This window comes from Danio rerio, chromosome 8, assembly GCF_049306965.1.
Source record: "Danio rerio strain Tuebingen ecotype United States chromosome 8, GRCz12tu, whole genome shotgun sequence".
Taxonomy (NCBI): Eukaryota; Metazoa; Chordata; class Actinopteri; order Cypriniformes; family Danionidae; genus Danio; species Danio rerio.
Genome location: NC_133183.1, coordinates 32,304,891 through 32,325,606, shown reverse-complemented (window position 1 = coordinate 32,325,606; position 20,716 = coordinate 32,304,891). Strand labels below are relative to the sequence as shown.

Genomic DNA, 20,716 nt, shown 5'->3' with positions numbered 1-20,716 from the left:
TTGTTTCAAATCTTTCGATTTATTTGAAAATAATAGTTTGGAAAAAAAATGTTTCGTTTGAGTTGTTAAAGTTAGTCTGATTTTATTTTCTTTCTTTTTGAGTTTTTCAATTTAAAAAATATATTGTCATTTAGAGCATTTTTGTTTGTTTGTTTAGAAAATGTACATTTTCTTTGGCTTCTCACAAAATAAATCTTCTCTCCCTTAAACAATGCAAGAGTCTTCAATGCAAGGCATGGTCATGGCTAAAAGACTAGTGCTTAACAATTGGAAATCACCTATATGTCCCTCATTCCAGAAGTAGATATCCAACATGATATCTGTTATTCTGTTAGTCTGATGAAAGAAAATTTTTGATTACTTGGCATCAATTTTTGCATCAATTTGCATCAATTGATCAATTGGCATCAATTGATGCGTTTGTTTATATACAGCTGAACTAAATTATTAGCCCCCCTTTGATTTTTTTTTCTTTTTTAAATATTTCCCAAAAGATGTTTAACAGAGAAAGTTCACAGTTTGTCTGATAATATATATATATATATATATATATATATATATATATATATATATATATATATATATATATATATATATATATATATATTTTTTTTTTTTTTTTTTTTTTTTTTCTGGAGAAAGTCTTATTTGTTTTATTTTAGCTAGAGTAAAGTTTTCAATTTGTTATAAACCATTTTAAGGTCAAACTTATTAGCCCAAGCTATATTTTTATTTGATAGTCTACAGAGCAAACTATCATTATTCAATAACTTGCCTAATTACCCTAACCTGCCTAGTTAACCTAATTAACCTAGTTAAGCCTTTAAATGTCACTTTAAGCTGTAAAGAAGTGTCTTGAAAAAAAAATCTAGTCAAATATTATTCACTGTCGTCATGACAAAGATAAAATAAATCAGTCATTAGAAATGAGTTATTAAAACTATTATGTTTAGAAATGTGTTGAAAAAATCATCAATAAACATCAATTGGGGAAAAAAATAAACAGGGGGACTAATAATTCTGACTTCAACTGTACACTACCGTTAAAAAGTTTGGGGTCAGCAGAATATTTAAATTAAGCTTCTCCTGCACATCAAGGCTGCAATTATTTCATTAAAAATACTGTACAAATTGTAAAATTGTGAAATGTTATTATACTATAAAATAACTTAGTATAGTAGTTTATCCTTTAATTTAATAATTTATTCCAGTGATTTAAAGATGATTTTTCAGGTGCATTACTCCAGTCTTCAGAGTCACATGATCCTTTAGAAATGATTATAATATTAATTATTATTATTACCATTATTAATATTATTATTATTAATGTAATAGTAATAAAAGCAATAATGACTAAAGTAATAATTTAACATTATAAAAAGCAGTTATTTAAAATTTTGATAAATGAAAAGATCAGATGCAAAAACCTCGAAGAGCCAACTGAAATTTTCATCAAAAATGAATGTTTTTCTCGGCCTTCTTTTGTTTAAGTTGAGATATTTCACTTTAAAGACCTGGAAAAGGACATATTATTTGCCATAAAAGTAATATTACTGAATACACACACTGGAGCCTGATAAAAATGCTCATTTTAGAGGGCATTTAGCGTTTTTTGCATCTAAACTCTTCAAACATTTAACACTTTTTTTAACATTTAACTATATATTTTTTACATTTAATAAATGCTGGCTTGAAGAATAGAATCATTTTCTGTAAAAAAACTGACCCCAAACTTTTGATCGGTAGTGTATATAAATATAATCACAATAATAAAGTAATAAAAAAGAAAATCTAAATCTTTCAGCTTATCAAATCTGTTCACATGCTGGGATTGAAAATGCTAATCATGACATCATTTTCCTTTTAGACTGAGGAGCTGTGTTATCATTCACAGTGATTGTTCTTGGTGTGAACTGACCTCATGTCTGATAAACAGAGCACCTTTATATCCTTATGAGCTGTTTTTTTTACCACCTAGCAACCGCTCAATCACATAGCAACACCAAGGTGCTCTTTTTCCTTAATAAAATACAGAATGCACTCAAATAGCAGAACAAAACAAAACAAACAAAACTGTGATAATATTCAAACTCTTTGATGCGTTATGCTGTATGAAAACAGCAACACCTGATACCATCGCTTGACTTTGTGTAATGGATAGGGGACATCTCTGGATCTGTTTTCTCTTCTCTTATCACTCCCACATGTTTCTTATTACCTGTGAGAGTCCCTGTCAGCCTGCCTGTGCGATCCCTCCATACCTGCCTTTGTGTTTACACACCTCTACGCACACACAGCTTCAGCGGCTTTTAAAGAGACAGTCCTCCTGAGAGCCAGAAGTGTGTGTGCGTATGCATGTGTATGTATGTGTGTGTGTGTGACGAAAAATGGCCCCTCCTCTGGCTGCACAGGGAGTGAATGCTGTTGATTACAATGAAGCTCCGCTCCCAGACCTTTTACTGCCGCTACTGCCGCCTGCTCCTCCACACACACACCTCATCTCTTTCTCTCTCTCTCTATTCCTCCTCCTCCTTCTCTCTCTCTCTCTCTGCGAGGGAAGGTATTCAGTGTGCCGGCGGTGCAAGCTTTAATAAGGTTAAGTGCTGAGCGAGCGTGCATGTGAAGATCTTTACTGGAGAAACTCCTCTGTTTCAACTTAACGAGGGGATTTTTGTCCTGGTGCCGTGTCGAGCGGTCAGTTGCCATCAAGGAACAAGTGATTCTCTCTGTCTCTCTCTCTCTTTCCACTCAACATTCTGCTGCTCTCTTCCTCTTGTTCAGTGGCTGAGAGACGAATGCTCAGAATGGTTGCGGACTCCAGCGGTGCAAGAAGTCAAAGGAGAGGTAAAGCACTTTTGGATTGTTTGACTTTTTGTACAACACCTGTTTCCTTCATAGTCGCCTAGCGCATATGAGGACTTCATATGTGGAGTTCATTCAAGAGACGAAGGTGAAAGTTTAGTTTTGAAGATGTGTTTTTGGTGTGGATTGTGTGTGTTTACTGTTGCTTATGTGTTTGGAGCATCACTTAGTGGCTGAGAAAGGAAGTCTTGATGAAAAGTGAAGGATTTTATGAGTCTTTTAGTTTTGAATGACGTCCTTCAGTGTGGAAACTGTTGAATGTGCTGAGCGCTTTGGGTTTAACTGTTTGGTTGCTGTGGAGGAGGTGAAAATGTGGTGCGGCAGGTATTTTATGAGGTCTTTGTCTCTCTCACCTTCTCCCTCTCCCTCCCTCTCTCTCTCTCTCTCTCTCTTTCTCTCTCGCCCTCCTCTGCCTCTTCCGCAGGTTGCAAAATGGATTCACTTCAGTGGCTCTGGTGGAAAGGGCAGCAAGCGGAAAAGAGCAGGGCCCAAGGTTAACTTCAAAGAGGTAAGACCCCGCCAAGCAGGCTTTAAATAGATCTCATCCCACCCGTGTGTCTTCTCTGCATCTCATTTTTTAATAACTTCCCTTGCTTTTTCATCTTTGGTATGCTTAAAGAGGTAGTTCACCTAAACATGAGCATTCTGTCATTATTTACTCGCCCTCAAGTCATTCCAAACTGATTAAAATCTGTTGAAAAGAATTGAAGATACACTGTGAGAAATTGCTGGGTTACACACAATAGTTTCATGTTGTCCCGACACGAACTGATTTTTAACTTAATGGTCTTTACAAATTAATGTGGATTGAACATTGTCTCCCATAAAAAAATCAGCAAATTTTATATAAGTAGTTTGAACAAGCAGCAAACATCATTTTTTGAGTGTGGTTTGAAGAATGATGGAAACTGGGAGTCATTTATTTCCTCTACTATGGATGTCAGTGTCTAACAGTTTCCAAATTTCTTCTAAATATATATATATATATATATATATATATATATATATATATATATATATATATATATATATATATATCTGTTGCATTCAACAGAAACACAAACAAGTTTGGAACCACTTTGGGGTTTGTAAATGATGTTTACATTCAAATTTAGAGTGAACTATCTCTTTAATTGTGCCCAACTTTTGTCACAAGTTTGCACAAAGTTTGGTAAGCAGGGATATCAGATTTTAATATGCCGATGACATGTTAGAGGGCATTGAACACTGGAGAAGGTCTTGAATAAGCCCGTCTTGTGAGGCCAAAAATCAAGGCACATCCTGGAATAGCTTGGTCATTTTGTGTGTGTGTGTGCCATGTCATGTGATGGCAAAGCTGAGCTTCAAAATGGCTGATGTCCTACCAGCGAAGATACCTGTTGCTCATTTTGGCGTGTTAGTTTATTTGATATACTAACAGAAGATATCTGATGTACTTCTCAATGTGTACATACAGTTGAAGTCAGAGTTATTAAACTCTCTGAATTATTAATCCCCCTGTTTATTTTTTCCCCAATTTCTGTTTAACGGAGAGACATTTGTAAACATAATAGTTTTAATAACTAATTTCTAATGACTGATTTATTTTATCTTTGCCATGATGACAGTACATAATATTTTACTAGATATTTTTCAAGACACTTCTATACAGCTTACAATGACATTTAAAGGCTTAACCTGGTTAATTAGGTTAGCTAGGCAGGTTAGGGTAATTAGGCAAGTTATTGCATAATGATGGTTTGTTCTGTATTCAATTCAATTCAATTTAAACTGATTTTATTCTAGCCAAAATAAAACAAATAAGGATAAAAATATTATCAGACACACTGATAATTTTTTACAATTCTGATTTCAACTGTATATGTATTCCTTCACACAAATTGAATTAATCACTATTTATGTATTTAGAATAATGTGTTTTTTATGTTACTACATTGGACTCTTTTCTTTTATAATAGAACTGAAAAACAAAACTGCAAATGGATTTTTTTTTTTTGCTTCAGAAGTGAACTTGAAGTGAAACCAGTCTTCTAAATTTAAAATATATATATATATTTTTTTTATACGGAATACAGTGTTTCAGATTGAATTATTATTTTATGTTAGTGTTTATATTTAATGGTAAATTTAATTAATATGTAATTATATTCTTAGATACTTGTATATATATATATATATATATATATATATATATATATATATATATATATATATATATATATATATATGGCAAAGTTTAAAAGTTAAAATTTAATTTAACATGGTTTCCTTTAAATAACATAAAATAGGACATCAAAATAAATTTGTAAATTTTGTTAAGTTAAATTAAATTAAAGTAAAATCAATTAAATTCAATTCAATTTAAAGACAAATACATTTAAAGTCTAATCACACTGTAAAAAATGCTGGATTCCTTTATGTTTTCCCAACGCAAATTAATTAACTTAACTGTTTTTTCAAATTGAAGTCAATTGAACATAAAACAATTAAGTAGTCCCCCCAAAAATTCAACAATTGTGTTGATTCAGCTCACACAGATAAATGCAAAAGTAGACAGTAAGGACAACTAACAACACAAAATATTATGTAATCAAACTATAATAACGAAAATAACTCTGCCTTTAAAGGCCTGTTCACTTCAATTATTATATCTAAAACAATCGTTATAAAAAAAGTAATTCTAAAGTTTTAAAGTTGCACTATATTTTTCTTTTTTTTTTCCCCTGGGCGATGAATATATAAACATCAGCAGCCATATTTTAGTACACAGGTGAAACGGTTGGAATATATTGGTCATTTTTTGTGTGTGTGCCATATCACGTGATGGCAAGACTGAGCTTCAAAATGGCTGATCTCCCGCCAGCGAAGATACCTGTTGCTCATTCAGCGTGTGAGTTTATGCATCTGCATGAGCGTGATGTTTTTGTGTACGCTTTTCTCTTTGTGTTTATCGGAACTTGGAAGTTATGCACACGTGTATACAGATTCCTTCAGCCCAATTGTCAAACAGTTTGTCTGGCTGAAACTCGTGCGCACATGTGGAATCTGCACACAGACTGGCTGAATACCAAACACTGCTCTCCAGACTCTGTTAAAGTATCTTCACAAATCAGACGAACAAATTAGCATAATAAACTCCTTTGTGTGTGTTTGTGTGCGTGAGTGGTTGTGTGTGTGTTATCTTGTGTGATTTAGGTTATGTCATCTTCAAGTTTCAGCACTGATGTAATGTCTGCTCCAAGATCCTGTTTATGTCCCTTCAGTGGCTCTGTAGGTGTGTGTGTGTCAGTGGCTAGAGCTTTGAAGGAATATTTTAAAGAACAGTATGGTCTAAGAAGTTTCATATCTAATGCCATTGTCTCCATGAAGTTAACACTTAATGTTAATTACTGTAAGTGTTATCCACATGTATAATGGTGATGTTATAGTTTACTGATTATGTTAGAGAAAAATTCAGTGGTGGTTTTAATTTCAAGTTGGTCTCAATGTCTGAAAGGTTTAGTAATTTTTTTATCCCAAAATGTTGCAGTTTTTAGATTTAGCTTTAAAAATATAATACAACACATGCAATATAATATAACGTTATATATAACTGTACTTTTGGGATATATAATTATAATATAATCTAATATAATGTATTTATAATATAATATAATATAATATAATATAATATAATATAATATAATATAATATAATATAATATAATATAATGTAATAAAATATAATATAATATAATATAATATTCATTTATTAATTTTCTTGTCGGCTTAGTTCCTTTAATAATCCAGGGTCGCCACAACGGAATGAATCACCAACTTATCCAGCACATTTTTATGCAGCGGATGCCCTTCCAGCCGCAACCCATCTCTGGGAAACATCCACACACACACACACACACACACACACACACACAATCATACACTACGGACAATTTAGCCTTCCCAATTCACCTGTACCGGATGTCTTTGGACTGTGGGGGAAACCGGAGCACCCGGAGGAAACCCATGCGATCGCAGGAAGAACATACAAACTCCACACAGAAACGCCAACTGAGCCGAGCCGAGGTTCGACCCAGCGACTTACTTGCTGTGAGGCGACAGCACTACCTACCACCACTGCAACGCCATATTATATTATATTATATTATATTATATTATATTATATTATATTATATTATATTATATTATATTATATTATATTATATTATATTTTGTTTTGTTTTGTTTGTTTATTGCATGTGTGTGTAAAACATCTCCATATGACACTTCTGTAGCTGAACCAGCAGCAGTCTTTCCGGCACCTGGAGAACTGACACATTTGTAACATGTAACTTCAGAGCCCATTGAACACAGAAACAGACACACAGACAGACCCATGAAAGAGAAGAAAACCCAATTACAGTCCAGTTGGCTCTGTACAATGACCAGGGTGGGGACAGAAGAGAAAAAGAGAGCGAGCGAGCAATTGTTTGAAGTGCTGCCATAAAAGCCAACCTGAAAGGAAACACTGCTGACCCTCCTCTCCTCTCACCCCACCCCCCTCGGCTCACGGGCCCTTTTTTTTCCAGGTGTATTTTATATTGCACATTCATAGACTTCAAAAGAAGGCGCCCCATCCTCGGCTCACCCATAAATCAAGCTCGGGCCAGGCCCTTAAAGCGATGGAGGGGGCGAGAGGCGAGTATGTGTGCGCCCTACAGCGAACGTCCCGCTCTCATAGGTAATTACATCATTGGTAATTGGCGCGTTTTGGCTCCAGACACCCCCTGCTAACCTTAGACTCAGATCAGGGTCACTTTAATGTGAAATGAAGGTTTCGGGGGCCCGGAAAAAAAGAATGGGGTTTTATTGCCTTCATTTGAGCGTGTTGTGCGAGTGTGTTTGGGGAGTTGCTTTGGTATATTAGTTACGCTTGATAATAATGAGCTTCATTTTGCTGCAATTTCATCCGAAGCCAGGCTAATGAGTGAGTCTGTGGATAATCGCTGAGACCTCTAGTATGCTGTGATGTAGGGCTGCACGATATTGGAAAAAAAATGCGATATTTGGGTTTTTTGCTATTTTTTTTTCACGAGATAAACAATGCGTTGAATTTCTCTATTTGAAAATGATTCATAATTTTTGATTGATTTAGGATGGTTCTTGCATCTGCATAAAATATGATAAACAAATTATAGTCATATATATATATATATATATATATATATATATATATATATATATATATATATATATAWATATATATATATATATATATATATATATATATATATATATATATATATATATATATAAATACAGAAAAGATGCAAACAAAATAGTTATAAAGAAGTAATAAAAGTAATAGGAAAAGTAATAAATATTATTAAGATGAAATTATAAGTAATAAAATGTGTGAGTCGTTGTACAGTATTCAGACACAAAACTTGAATAATCAAACACTTAAAAAGGAATTTTTGCTGCCCATTCAAACTACTTATTTAAAATTAGCTGAAACAACACTATTTTCTGTGAATTTTTGGGATAACTTAATTGTTTTAAGTTTATTCCACTTAAATTTGCTAAAATAATTACTTTAACTTAATTTATTTGTGTTGGGACAACATGATGAGATTGTGTGGAACCCAGTATTTTTTAAAGTGAAAGTAAAATATACTGTAAAAAATGCTGGTTTCCACACAGTTGATTTATGTTGAGACAACACGAAGGAATTGAGTTAACTTATTAGATTTTACAAATTTAAGTGGATTGAACATTAAAAAAAAAATTTTAATTGTTCCCAGAAAAACCCCTCAAGAATTGTGTTGTTTCAGCTTGTTTTAAATAAGTAGTTTGGACAAAAATTTCACAGTACTGGGTTGCAGCTGGAGTTGGCGGTTCATTCCGCTGTGGCGACCCCTGATAAATAATTGAGCCGAAGAAAAGTGAATAAATGAATAAACAAAAACCAAACCTTTTTTTTTTTTTTTTAAAGAAATGTAGTCTTCATCATTAAAATAATCAAATATAAATAACCTTTGATAAAGCTACAACCATAACAATTGTTTGCTTGTGCTTTTAAACTCTCTCGAAATGCTTAGTCAAATTATTATGGATAAACTTTGAAATGACAAACTATTGTACCTGATCAACTGTAATCCAACTGGACATTGAACATGCTGCGGTGTGACTTGCGGATGTGTACATCGCGATGTTAATGCTAAAACTACATGTTGTGCAGCCCTACTGTATTACCTAGCGTACTGCAGCACTGATAAAGCTTTATGTAAGGTGAGATAGAGAATGTTTTGTTTGGAAGTCACCTCTTTAGCGGATGGTTGTGTCTGGAAAAACTCAAAAGTACACTTAGGTTTTTTTTTTCACTGTTGTTGAAGCTTTTGTAAAAAGTGACAAGTAGTGATCATAGTAGGCTTGCTCTGTTAAAGGGATAGTGTGGACGAAAAGAGCACATTTTTTTCACCATTTGCTTGCCTCAGGTGGTTTCTTGAGTTTCTTTTTTCTCTTGGGCACAAAAGAATATGTTTGGTAACCAGATAGTTGATTGCAGCCCTTGAGTTTCATAGTTGAGTTCCGAAAAATACTATGGAAGTCAGGGGTTACCATTAACTGTCTGGAGACCAACATACTTCAAATATCTTCATCTGTCAATAACAGTGAACAGAAGTTTTTTTTTTTTTTTACAGGCTCATGCTATGGTAATGTTCATTCTAAATTCTAAACAAAAATAATGCCCACAAATCGACTACTACTACTAATACTATTACTACAATTACTACTCCTACTATACTACTATTACTACTATTACTACTACTACTACTACTAATAATAATAATAGTAATAATAAAATTATTCTCATTATTATGTGGTTCAATTAAATTTTTTTAATATTGTTATATTAATCATTTTGTAACTTTGTTTTAATCTGTTAAAAACAAAAAACATATTTTTATTATATTTTGAATGTATTGTTTTTTTGAAAACTACACTACTTAGTGGCACAGTGGGTAGCACTGTCACCTCACAGCAAGAAGGTCGCTGGTTCAAGCATTGGCTCGGTCAGTTGGCAATTCTGTGTGGAGTTTGCATGTTCTCCCCGTGTTCGTGTGGGTTTTCTCTGGGCGCTCCAGTTTCCCCAAGTCCAAAGACATGCCCTACAGGTGAATTGGGTAAGCTAAATTGTCCATAGTGTACAGTATGTGTATGAGTGAGAGTGTATGGGTGTTTCCCAGTGATGGGTTGCAGCTCAAAGGGCATCTGCTGCAATATGCTGGATAGTGTAAGTTAGTGGTTAATTCCCATGTGGCGACCCCAGATTAATAAAGGGACTAAGCTGAAAAGAAAATGAATGAATGAATTTGGCATAATGACGTGAATGAACAAATGAATGAACTTCACTACTTCGGTCTTTAGTGTCACGTAAATTTCTTATTATAATCAGTTTTGAACACTGTTCTGCTTCTTAATCTGTGGAAGTAGTGTAGTTTTATTTCAGTGTTCTTTGGTAAAAAGAAAGTTCTGCGAAATCCAAATCATTGATACTTTTTGATCAGTATAATGCCTTCTTGTTGAAAAACAAAACACAATAAACTTTAGTATGTGATACACTTAAAAAAAAAAAAGTCTGGGTTGTCATAACTCAATGTTGGGCCAAATACTGTATGGACAAACCCAAAATTAAGTTGTTAATTAAATTTAAATAACACTTTTATAATCCAGCAGTTTGTCCATATTTGACCCAACAACAGGTTACAACAACCAACTGTACATTCATAACCTAATGACTGCAGTACAGGAAGAGTTCCTCTCAAATACCTCGGGTTTAAGTCTCAAAAATAGCACAGTTTTTCCATTCATGGTTTATACCCCAATCTTTTTGGCCACTTTTTATTGTGTCTTTTGGCTCTTTTATTAGCAGAGATTAAGAAAGAAGAGAAGGATATTAGAAAGTCATAGATTAATCAAATTAAATGTGAGCTTCCATTAACCTCATTTAATTACAATGCCAACAAAACGCTAGTTAAAGCATGGCAGTTCAGCTTGTATTGTTGGTTTAGGGAAAAGGTAAAGTATCATCTAGGCACTATATGAATTCCTCAATGCTCTGAGGTTTAACTTTTGCGAAATCTCTCTTTGTATATATACAGTGTCAAAGAAAGGAATGCTGGCTTGTCTGAAATTAAGGTCACATTCATGAGAAACATAATCCTTCCCTTAGACCACAGCGGCAGGATCCATAGTGACAAGCAGATACAGCAAACTCCTAATCTTTATTCTTCACGCTCATTTCTTCGATTCCTTTTTCGGTATTTGTTTTACACCACCACGTGCTCCTTCGAATGTTCGCTGGAATGTAGATGAAAGCTGTTTCTTGCGGGACGATGTGTTTTTGAGCCTAATCCAAATTCCTGTTGTGTGCCGGCATTACTCCAAGAGCCAAATGGATGTTCCTGTGGCCTGTTCGATATTTTTGAGGTAATGTAGACCAATCAAGTTTATCTTTGTAGGCCTCTGACAACATAAACCCATTTCGTTTTTTGCTACCGTTCACTGAAATGTCCAACCGAGTCCATGATTGCAGTGACCTGTTTCTTTCTGTTCCTCGGAGTCTCAAACTCACTCTTTCCCTGATTTTTTTTTTCTTTTTTTTTCCGTGCGCCGCATCCTGAACCCTAAGCTGATTTATGGATATGGAGGAAGAGGTAAAGGAAGCAGGCCCCTCAATCCAGATCCTCTCCAAAGACCTGAGAGCACAAAATGACAGACTGTAGGTCTAATGTCTGAAGTTATGAGTGTGTGATGGAGACAAGGATGTCTGAGTTTAGTGAATATTTTGGCATCAGACTGTGCACAATTCAATCCAAAAATGTGCGGTTACGTGCGACTGCCAGAGCTGGAATCTCGTTCCCACTGTTATTAGAGACGAGCTCCGTTTGGCGGGATCCATGAAAAACAACAAACAGAAAGATCCATAAACAAAAGCAAAACAAGACTGACCTTTTCACTTGCTGCTCCTCCTTTGCCAGAAGTGAAGGGAAGAGGTGGGGAGATTATTTCTCCTCCATTATTTCTGACTCATTCCTCATATGAGCTAAATGCACGTCTGGGAAAGTGAAGGAATATAAAGGAGCTACCGCTGATATTGGCTGGATAGCGCCCCACACACACACACACACACACACACACAGATAAATGTGTATGCACCATGAAGCCTCAAATTAAGAAAATGGGCCTACTGTTGAGGAGATGGCATTAGTTAAATTACATATTAGAATGAAGTTTGTAATTTTCCGAATTTTTGAAGTCTATTTTTTTTTAATTATGAAAAATATCTAGTTTAGATAATGTATACTCTGAACAACAATTATTTCTCATCTGTTTTATAAACCACTTAAGTGATGTTTAGTTGCTTTTATTAGTTTAATTACTAGATTCAAGCTGAATAAAATCTAAATAAAAGTAAGAAATTTTCAACGAAAAAAATAATGGACATTTAAAAAAATATTTTCTAAAAACAAGATACAACTATTATATACATATATATATATATATATATATATATATATATATATATATATATATATATATATATATATATATATATATCTTCAAAATTTATATTCAACATAGTTTTAAGTGTAAACAGCACAGATACTATTCAAGAAAAAAAAGAATCCACTTTCCAAATTTGGTCATTTTTATTCTAACAGGCATTTGTTGAACACTATATATCATACACAATATTATTTTTTTCCACTGCACCATGGCTTTATATTTTATACTTTACATTATTCCTGACTAGACTTTTGTCTAAGCAAAGTCAGACCTTACTGTTCTAATTAAATAATTAAAAATCAAGGCATGATCATATTTTATTTAAGCAAAATAGGCATAATCTAGAGGCCTTTGCCTTTCATATAAGCCACTTCTGATAAAAACCGTCTATTATAAGTCGAGTTATTATTTGTTGTTCCTAAAACTTGGATAGTCAGCAAGACTTTTGTCATGTAATGTCATGTAATTTTCTTTATTTGTATTTGTAAAAAATATAATAGATTAAGCTAACGTTTTTTTCAATCCGTTGGATTTTTCAATTATTTTTTTAAGTGTAAATTTGAGTGGATGAAGTCTGCTTCGCTAGCAAATTTCTTATAGGGATGTGTGTGTATTTGCACTGGAAAATGGGTCAAAAATACTTTCTTTTTTGGTTAAACGTTGTGTAGGAGTGTGTGTGGACGTGGGTGAGAAGAGAGAGATGTCACATGTGTCTCTTGTCTGCGTGTGTGGGAATTATCCAGGGTCCATGTCCAATTGCGGAGGAGCAAGTGAAGGGCAGGGGCTGTGGAGAGGAACAAATGCTAGAGAGAATAAGCCATGAAGTCATGTGCTTTTTATTACACTCACACACACACACTACACTTCACATTCCTCACATCAGAGGGGTTTATACAACATGCAATCATTTAACCAGAAAAGTTATTTTAAGTTTAAATGCATTTCAACTTCAAAGTCAGATGCAGATGAGCTCAAAGTTGTGACCAGTACATGTATCATCAGCCGGCTGACTGATTAACGTTACCAAAACCTAAATATTGCACATGTGTTAGTGTGTTTGAAGTGTGTATGGCCTAGTTTGACACTTTGTATTGTATCAAATTGAGTTGCTGAAAGAAGCATTAACGTCTAGAATGAAATGTGTATAATAAGTTTGTTGCTTTTCAACAGCCAGTTAGAAAGATGATCTTTCATTTATTAGACATTTCCAGAAGTTCATCTGGTCTTGATGAAATATACAGCTAAAATTAACATAAAAATCTGATGCTATTCACCTTTTATTAACAATACTAGCATATAAGGTATATTTTATAATAACAGCAGTTCTAAGTCATATTCTTGCTGTACACCTTATTAAACTTTACTGGTATAAATTTGTAGTTCACTGTCTAAATAAACAAAATGATAATGGTCAGATGCAATTTAAATCATCTTTAATGCAAATGTTAGCATATTAGCATAGTTGGCGTATGTTATAATCTACAGTTATCAATACAGTACTTAGTAAAACTAATAATGATGGTAGAATCTGGTTGTTTGCTTCTACATGCCAAAAAGGCCTAAATCTTGACCAAATTTTTTTATAGATATGATAAAAACATGTAAAACATTGCAACACTGGCAGTGTTTTCCATGTTATTGTTTTTGAGGCTATGTTTGTGTGTTAGCATTAGCCTGTGCATGTGTCTATGTCTGTGCATTTTTTATTTTTTTTTTAATTGCATGGCTGAGAATTTCTACAGTCTGTTTTGTTCTATATGAGGATGCAGTAAGCCATGTTCTCAAAAGAGCTCTTGAGTCCGACTTCCTATGCAAGCCCATCATAATCAGCAAACCTCATATAGCTGATGGCTTTTATTTGATACGGTAATTGGGCGCACTCGCTCGCTAGAGAACAGTGTAGAGGGCTGTAATGTAGACTCAGGGTCTTTAAAAGCCAGAGCATTATATGAACAGTATGTATATAAAAGGCTTTGCCACTCCCGGTGCACGAAAGCAGAACTCTGCGGTCTCTCCATTTTTTCCTCCATTCAGCATAGAAGCATTTTCACAAGTGTCTGGAAACCTCTGGTCATAATGTGGTGTTCAGCAAAAGCTTAAAGGAATATTTCAGTCAGAAATAGTCATTATGAACTCAATCTGCAATCGTTCTGTACGTTTATTTATTTTATATGTATGTATTTCTTTCTTTCTTCATTTATTTAATTGTTTTATCAGGAATTTCCCATTGAGATACATTATATCTTCACCCAGGGAGTCCTGTTTAAGACAGGCATCATAGGATAGAGGTACAAAAAATAAAAAAATACATGTCACAACACATAGGGCTTTTAAGGATGGAAAAATACGATTTGCGCCATGGCGCATGGTCTAATGGGGTAGTGCTTATTCTCTTAATGAGTTATGGGTGTGTTGTGAGCATAACGTGCATAAAACCGATCAGACACTCATCTCCCATTTCCTTTAAGACTTGCGTCATGCCATAGTGCATTTCCTATTTACATGGCAGATTTAGTAAGTGGAAAAACTGAACGCTTCACTAGCAAGAAAACAGATAGACAGACCATCTGCAGCGCAAGGATAAAGAATGAGCCTTCACCATTTGGCCTCTTTACTTTTACTTTACTCCTTTACTTTCGTGGATGAGTAAATGATGTTGTACGCACTCCACTGAAGACATCTATTAGCCTACATATTTAATTTTGTTAATTAAGCGCAAATATTTGTTTCTAAACTATTTTTTTAAATTTAGTTTTAATTTCCAGCAAATTATTAAATGAACAATAATAGCGAAGTGTGGTTAAAAGTGTGTTATATCCAAACACATGTCATGTGCCCCATATGATCCAAAACCAGACAGGTGGACAAATCCAAGCTTGTTTTTATCACAATATTAAACAAATTGTTAATATATATTAAAACAAATATAAATATGCATATAATAAATACTACTACTAATAATAATAATGATAACATTATACAAAAGCAAATTGTCATGAATATACTGAAAAAAGCCCCTGTGATGAAGAAGGCATGGAGGCAGTAGTTTTTATATAAATAATAATTTTTGTAATATTTAAATCCTTTCTTTTTCATTTGTAAAAATAGTTGCGTATTGCTATACATCCTGTGTGTATTAAGAAATGTGTACGCGTTAAGTAACTGAATGCAATTATAGCACACAACTAACATACTCTGCGCTGGACTTTAGACCAGCTTTTAGTTGGTCAATTGCACAGTTTATTTTAGTTTCTCAAAATAGCATTGCGCTAACAATGCGCCTTAACACACCTTCCTTCTAGACTGGCACACCCATGAGTCCACAAAGTGGTGTAAATGGGTTTGCTATTTAAATAACGTGGTGCAAAACAGGAAAATTAATGTTGCATTGGTCTGAAAATGGTAACAAATTACGGCAAACATGCCTTGCACCTTATCGTTAAAACATGTCCTCCTTTATTTGAACCCTATTCACTTTCTCCATACAAACTGTCCCAAAGTAATGAAATTTTCAGCATACTTAGTGGAGGCTCTTGAAAATAATGATGGCCTGTGATTTTTGAGTCAGGTGACTTCAGCTACAATCATAAATATGTTTTATGTTTTGACAGTTTGCTCACCGTTAAGACAAAAATATCATTCTATCGTATGATTCAGATCATTACCTCTTTAATCAGCTAATAGTCACTCTTTCTATCAAAAACCTAAGCTGTAGATTTCTCAGAGGAATAGGGCTTGAAGCTTTTAACGTGAGTGGTTTCCTCACCAAAAAATAGCCAGCAACATCTCCAGTGTCATTAAATACCATCTGTGTTTGTCTTTCCAGTGCACATGGAAAAGGCATCAGTTTGGGAAATACACAGACACACATCGCTTTAACTGATTACATATGGCCGCCCCTCACTATTTCCACAACCGTGACGTTCAAGCTGCAATTGGATTTATGTTAGATGCCAATTTGCGAATAAATGCGCCTTCTTTAAACGGGAGGTAGCGCATAGCGTGTTAAACGACGCCGCGCATGTTTTGCATCATGTTCCATGGGCCTCATTTTGTGGGAAATGAAATCAACGGTCATGAATTTAAAAAAAATGTAGTGAAGTGACTCGGGCATCACTTCATCTCATTTCTCACTGGTCGTAAGCGGCGCGCTCCAACATCTGTCTGGTAGGGGAAATAGCAGCGTTTCGATAATGAGCGAGGGAGACGGCGGGTCTCCTGGTGCACTATGGTGCTATTAGCTTCATTGAGTTCCCCCTCCCTTCCCACTCTTCCACTCTCTGAAGGTCTACAGAGCAGACTTGTAAAGCCCACGGCATAGACGGCAGGCTCTTTAATGCAAGGGCTTAATGCTGTTGGGCTCACAGGCGTGGAGATTATCAAGGGAGACGCATATGAATCCAATAACGGAGACTTTTAAAGGGGTTTATTTGTCGTTAGGCGCACAGATCAATTTGGGCCATTTTAGCTGAAGTGCTTCCGTCAAAGGAGAAAATCGTAATAGGACTTTGGGCTATGAGTGCCGTAAATCTCCTGGCTTCGTTTTTCTCTGAAATCTTATGATAAGTGGGTAGTTTAAAGACACAGAAGTGAGCTGTTGTATATCTGAACTACTTATCTTGCGTTTGTTATTTAGACAGAAGAGTATAATAGTTCAGCATAACTGGAAGCAAAGCGAATAACACTTTTTATGATACATAGTTTCAAATTAGCTTCAAAGAAATTGCACACATCCTGTGGTAGCTGAGTATCATCATAAATAACAATGAAAACATGTTTTTTGATGATGCTACATAAGGGCAGAAGTATAATAGAAAAAAGCAGGGATTCCTGTGGCATTCCATGCTTAATCCTAATTCCCTTTGCAGATAAAACAAGACGATTACGGGCAAATAGGCAGGATTTGAATCTTGAATCTTAATTAAGGCTGATTTATACTTCTGCTTAAAGCGCACGCGTATGCTCCGGCGCAGCCTGAGCATGGACTCATAGCCCTAGCAGTGGCCATCGCCAATGTCATCGTCACCTCTCAAAAATTGTAACTATACTTCCCAAGCACTGAGATTGGTCGGCTAGGTAGCGCTGATGAGTGTGGGCGGGACCAAGAGCTGCACGAACCCGTTGGAGCGAGTGTTTTATAGGTGTTGAGTCCTATGAAGGACGTCCAGATGGAAAGTTTTGTTTTGTGCTTACCTCAAAATGAGTGCGTTTAAGCTTATTGTACATTAAGGTAGCATTCAGAAAAAAAATGCTAGTTTACTAGAAACTTCCAAGCAGGTATGTTGAAGAAAGTTGAAGCTAAACTGTGCAGGACACCAGCCCTCCAGAACTTAGTTTGGACACCCCTGCCTTAATACTTCACAGTAGGTGCAAAACACTGCTATTAATTCATTCATACCTATTAAACCATGCTAACTTCCTGTTGTAATCTCATATCTAAAGTCAATTTTTGCTCAGCAAAAAAAAACATCTGTTTTTCTCAGACTTCCCATACCACCAAAAGTTTGTACTGAACATCAAAAATAAACAGAAAAAAACCCCCAACAAATCAAAATGTCATTGGACTGATGCCATTGTGAAATGGTTTCAGTGATTTTCTGGTGTGCTGGCAGTGGACCAGGAAAATGAGCCCTTATCAGATCCATTTGATGGCACTATATTTGGGTCTTGAATTGAGAGGGGCCGGAGAGCGAGTAGTAATGGTACAGACAGGAATAGCGGGCAGAAATAGCTGCCCGCCTGACTGGCACAATCAGTGGACTGCGTGCAGGATGGCTCGCTGTAATCAGTGCTGCTTGGGCACAAAGGGAGGATGACGATAGCACATTAAAACGCACTTACCATCATGCTACATCCTTCTGTTGTGTTTGCTTCGTTCTCTGTAGGGGTCAACTTGACAATATGACACACACATTAAAAGATGAGCGTATGTTAGCCCAGATTTTCATGGATAGCTTTGCATCCAATTTGACTTGTGTGTGGGTGGGTTGCGTTTGTTGCATCTTGTTATGTTAGTAAGAGCATTCACTTCACCAGCTTTAACTGGTCCAAAGGTGTATTACTGTACATTCCCATTGGTATTTTAAAGGCACAATAGACAATTTCCACAGCTAGAGGGAGCTTATTCACAACAAACAAAGGTGTATATTGATGACGCAGTGACTTATTATGCTAAGTGTGGAATAATGGGAGTTGTCTTCATTGCATCCTTCAGAACTTCAATCATCATGCAAAAATCATGTTGCATCAAAAGCAAAAATGTTCATGGATGAGAAAGTATTCAAGACTTATGCACAATGAAGTAAGGCTGAATGCTGTCGTTGTGGCGAATGCTGTCATAGTGAAATGAGAAAGCTGAAGCAATTGCTGATGAAAGATGAGTGGGACACAGCACAAAAGAGGAGCTTTTATTATGTTACAGTCGACCTCTTTCGTATTTTTCAGTTGTAGTCACATTGTAATAAGTGAGGTTTATTTATGAACTAGTTTCGAGAGGATCACGTGCTTATGACTTATCACAGCCAGTCCCGCATTAGCTAATCACGATCCTCCAATCATACCATTCCTAAGTTACTATAAATTACCACAGTCTTCATGCCACATTTATCTTCGTCTGAAAGAAACCCTCTTTCCTCTCCTTCTCCTCCTTTTTTTCTTATAGATTTGGCGGCACAGCGGCCCAGTGATTAGCACTGTTGGCCCCACAACGAAAACACCCTGGTCCTCGCCGAGTTGGTGGGTGTTTCTGTGTGGAGTTTGTATGTTCTTACTGTGTCCAACTGGGTTTCCTTGGGTTCTAAGGTTTCCTCCTAACATCCAAAGATATGCATCATACGTAACAGACTAAGGAAAACAGGCACTTTGTCTAGCTCCCTTTCTTCTCAAAGTAGTTTACCTTAGCCACTTCAGCTGGGGAATTTTTGAAATCTACCTGAGCTCAATCTCCCCTCTCACTCTCACTCATCCTGGGCTCGAGGATGCCTTGAGCTCAGGGCTCTCTCTCGAGACAGCATGCCAAACAAGCTTATGAAAAATCATCAGCTAAGTGTGAATTCTTGAAAGGACAGTTTTATCATGCTAAATACATTTATAACCCCGTAATAATGCTACTCTGCACAGTCTGATACTGAACACATGACATAAAAGCTGCTTTGGTATTACCTTCATTCATTCAAATGCTTTTCGGCTTAGTCCCTTTATTAATCAGGGGTCGCCACAGTGGAATAAACCACTATAAAACATATGTTTTATTTGGCAGATGCCCTTCCAGCTGCAACCCATCACTGGGAAACACCCATACACTCTCATTCTCTCACACTCATACACTACGGCCAATTTACCTTACCCAATTCACCTAAAGCACATGTCTTTAGACTTGTGGGGAAAACCAAAGCACCCGAAGAAAACCCATTCAAACACAGGGAGAACATGCAAACTCCACACAGAAATGCCAAATGACCCAGCCGAAGCTTACACCAGTGACCTTCTTGCTATGAGGTGATCATGCTACCCACTGTGATGCCTGGTATTTCCTTGCTTTATGTGAATAAAAACTGGAAATCCATGGTGAGTCAGGTCATGTCATTAGCTTGGCAGACACTCGTCACTAGTTAAAATGGCTTCTTTTTCAGAATATTTTTGAACATTCTTCGTTTTTTGAACAGTTTGATAAAAAAAGTTAGAATCACCTGAGAGTAGTGTTTTTCATGTCTCGTCAGGGGTCCCTTATCCAAAAAGTTCACAATTGAGACTCATGGAAGTAATAAAGTTTGTGACAATTGCATCCAGCTATTGCTCCAGATGAATAAAAAGCAAAAGCGTTCTGACTGATAAAATATGAAAAGAATTTCATGACTGCCACAGTACAAGTTAGTGCTAATTGGCATGATGTGCTTACACAGTGGTAAAGGCAATCTTTTTTTTTTTTTTTCTGTGATTAAAAATTGAAACTCGAGTAAAAGGATGCTATTTTTCTTGAATTGAACTTCTCTATTACTGTACTTGTAATTGTTTCTATGCAACATTTTCTTAATTACAAAGCAATTTATTGGCCAAGATGTAAATGCTAAGAATAAAACATAAAATAAGTTTTATGTTTATGTTTTATTAAAATCAGAATCATTATTGTACATTTAGTGGAGAATTACTGATTCTGACTCATACACCGAAAAGGTCTACATGTAAACATAGTGCATTTAAGAGGAGATTTGGCTGCTTAAAAGAAGTTTCAAAGTCTCACATTTCTGTAAACCTTCACGGCAACTTTAGCAAGTGTCTAATCACTGACCGTTCTGGAACATAAG

At 35.5% G+C, this 20,716-nt stretch overlaps 1 protein-coding gene across 4 annotated transcripts in view; it reads left to right on the top strand.

Moving 5' to 3' along the window:
• Positions 1-20,716, top strand: part of aopep (aminopeptidase O (putative)) — a 161,539-nt gene that overhangs the window by 75,416 nt on the left and 65,407 nt on the right. For 2 of the 4 annotated variants that reach the window (XM_005167175.6, NM_001123258.1), the window contains 2 exons: positions 2,782-2,844; positions 3,287-3,370. The exons of 1 other annotated variant lie outside the window; for it this stretch is intronic. In XM_005167175.6, the coding sequence (XP_005167232.1) occupies positions 2,782-2,844; positions 3,287-3,370 (147 nt within the window). The remainder of the gene's footprint in view (positions 1-2,781; positions 2,845-3,286; positions 3,371-20,716) is intronic. One more of the 4 variants, XM_073909594.1, reaches the window with a different exon arrangement.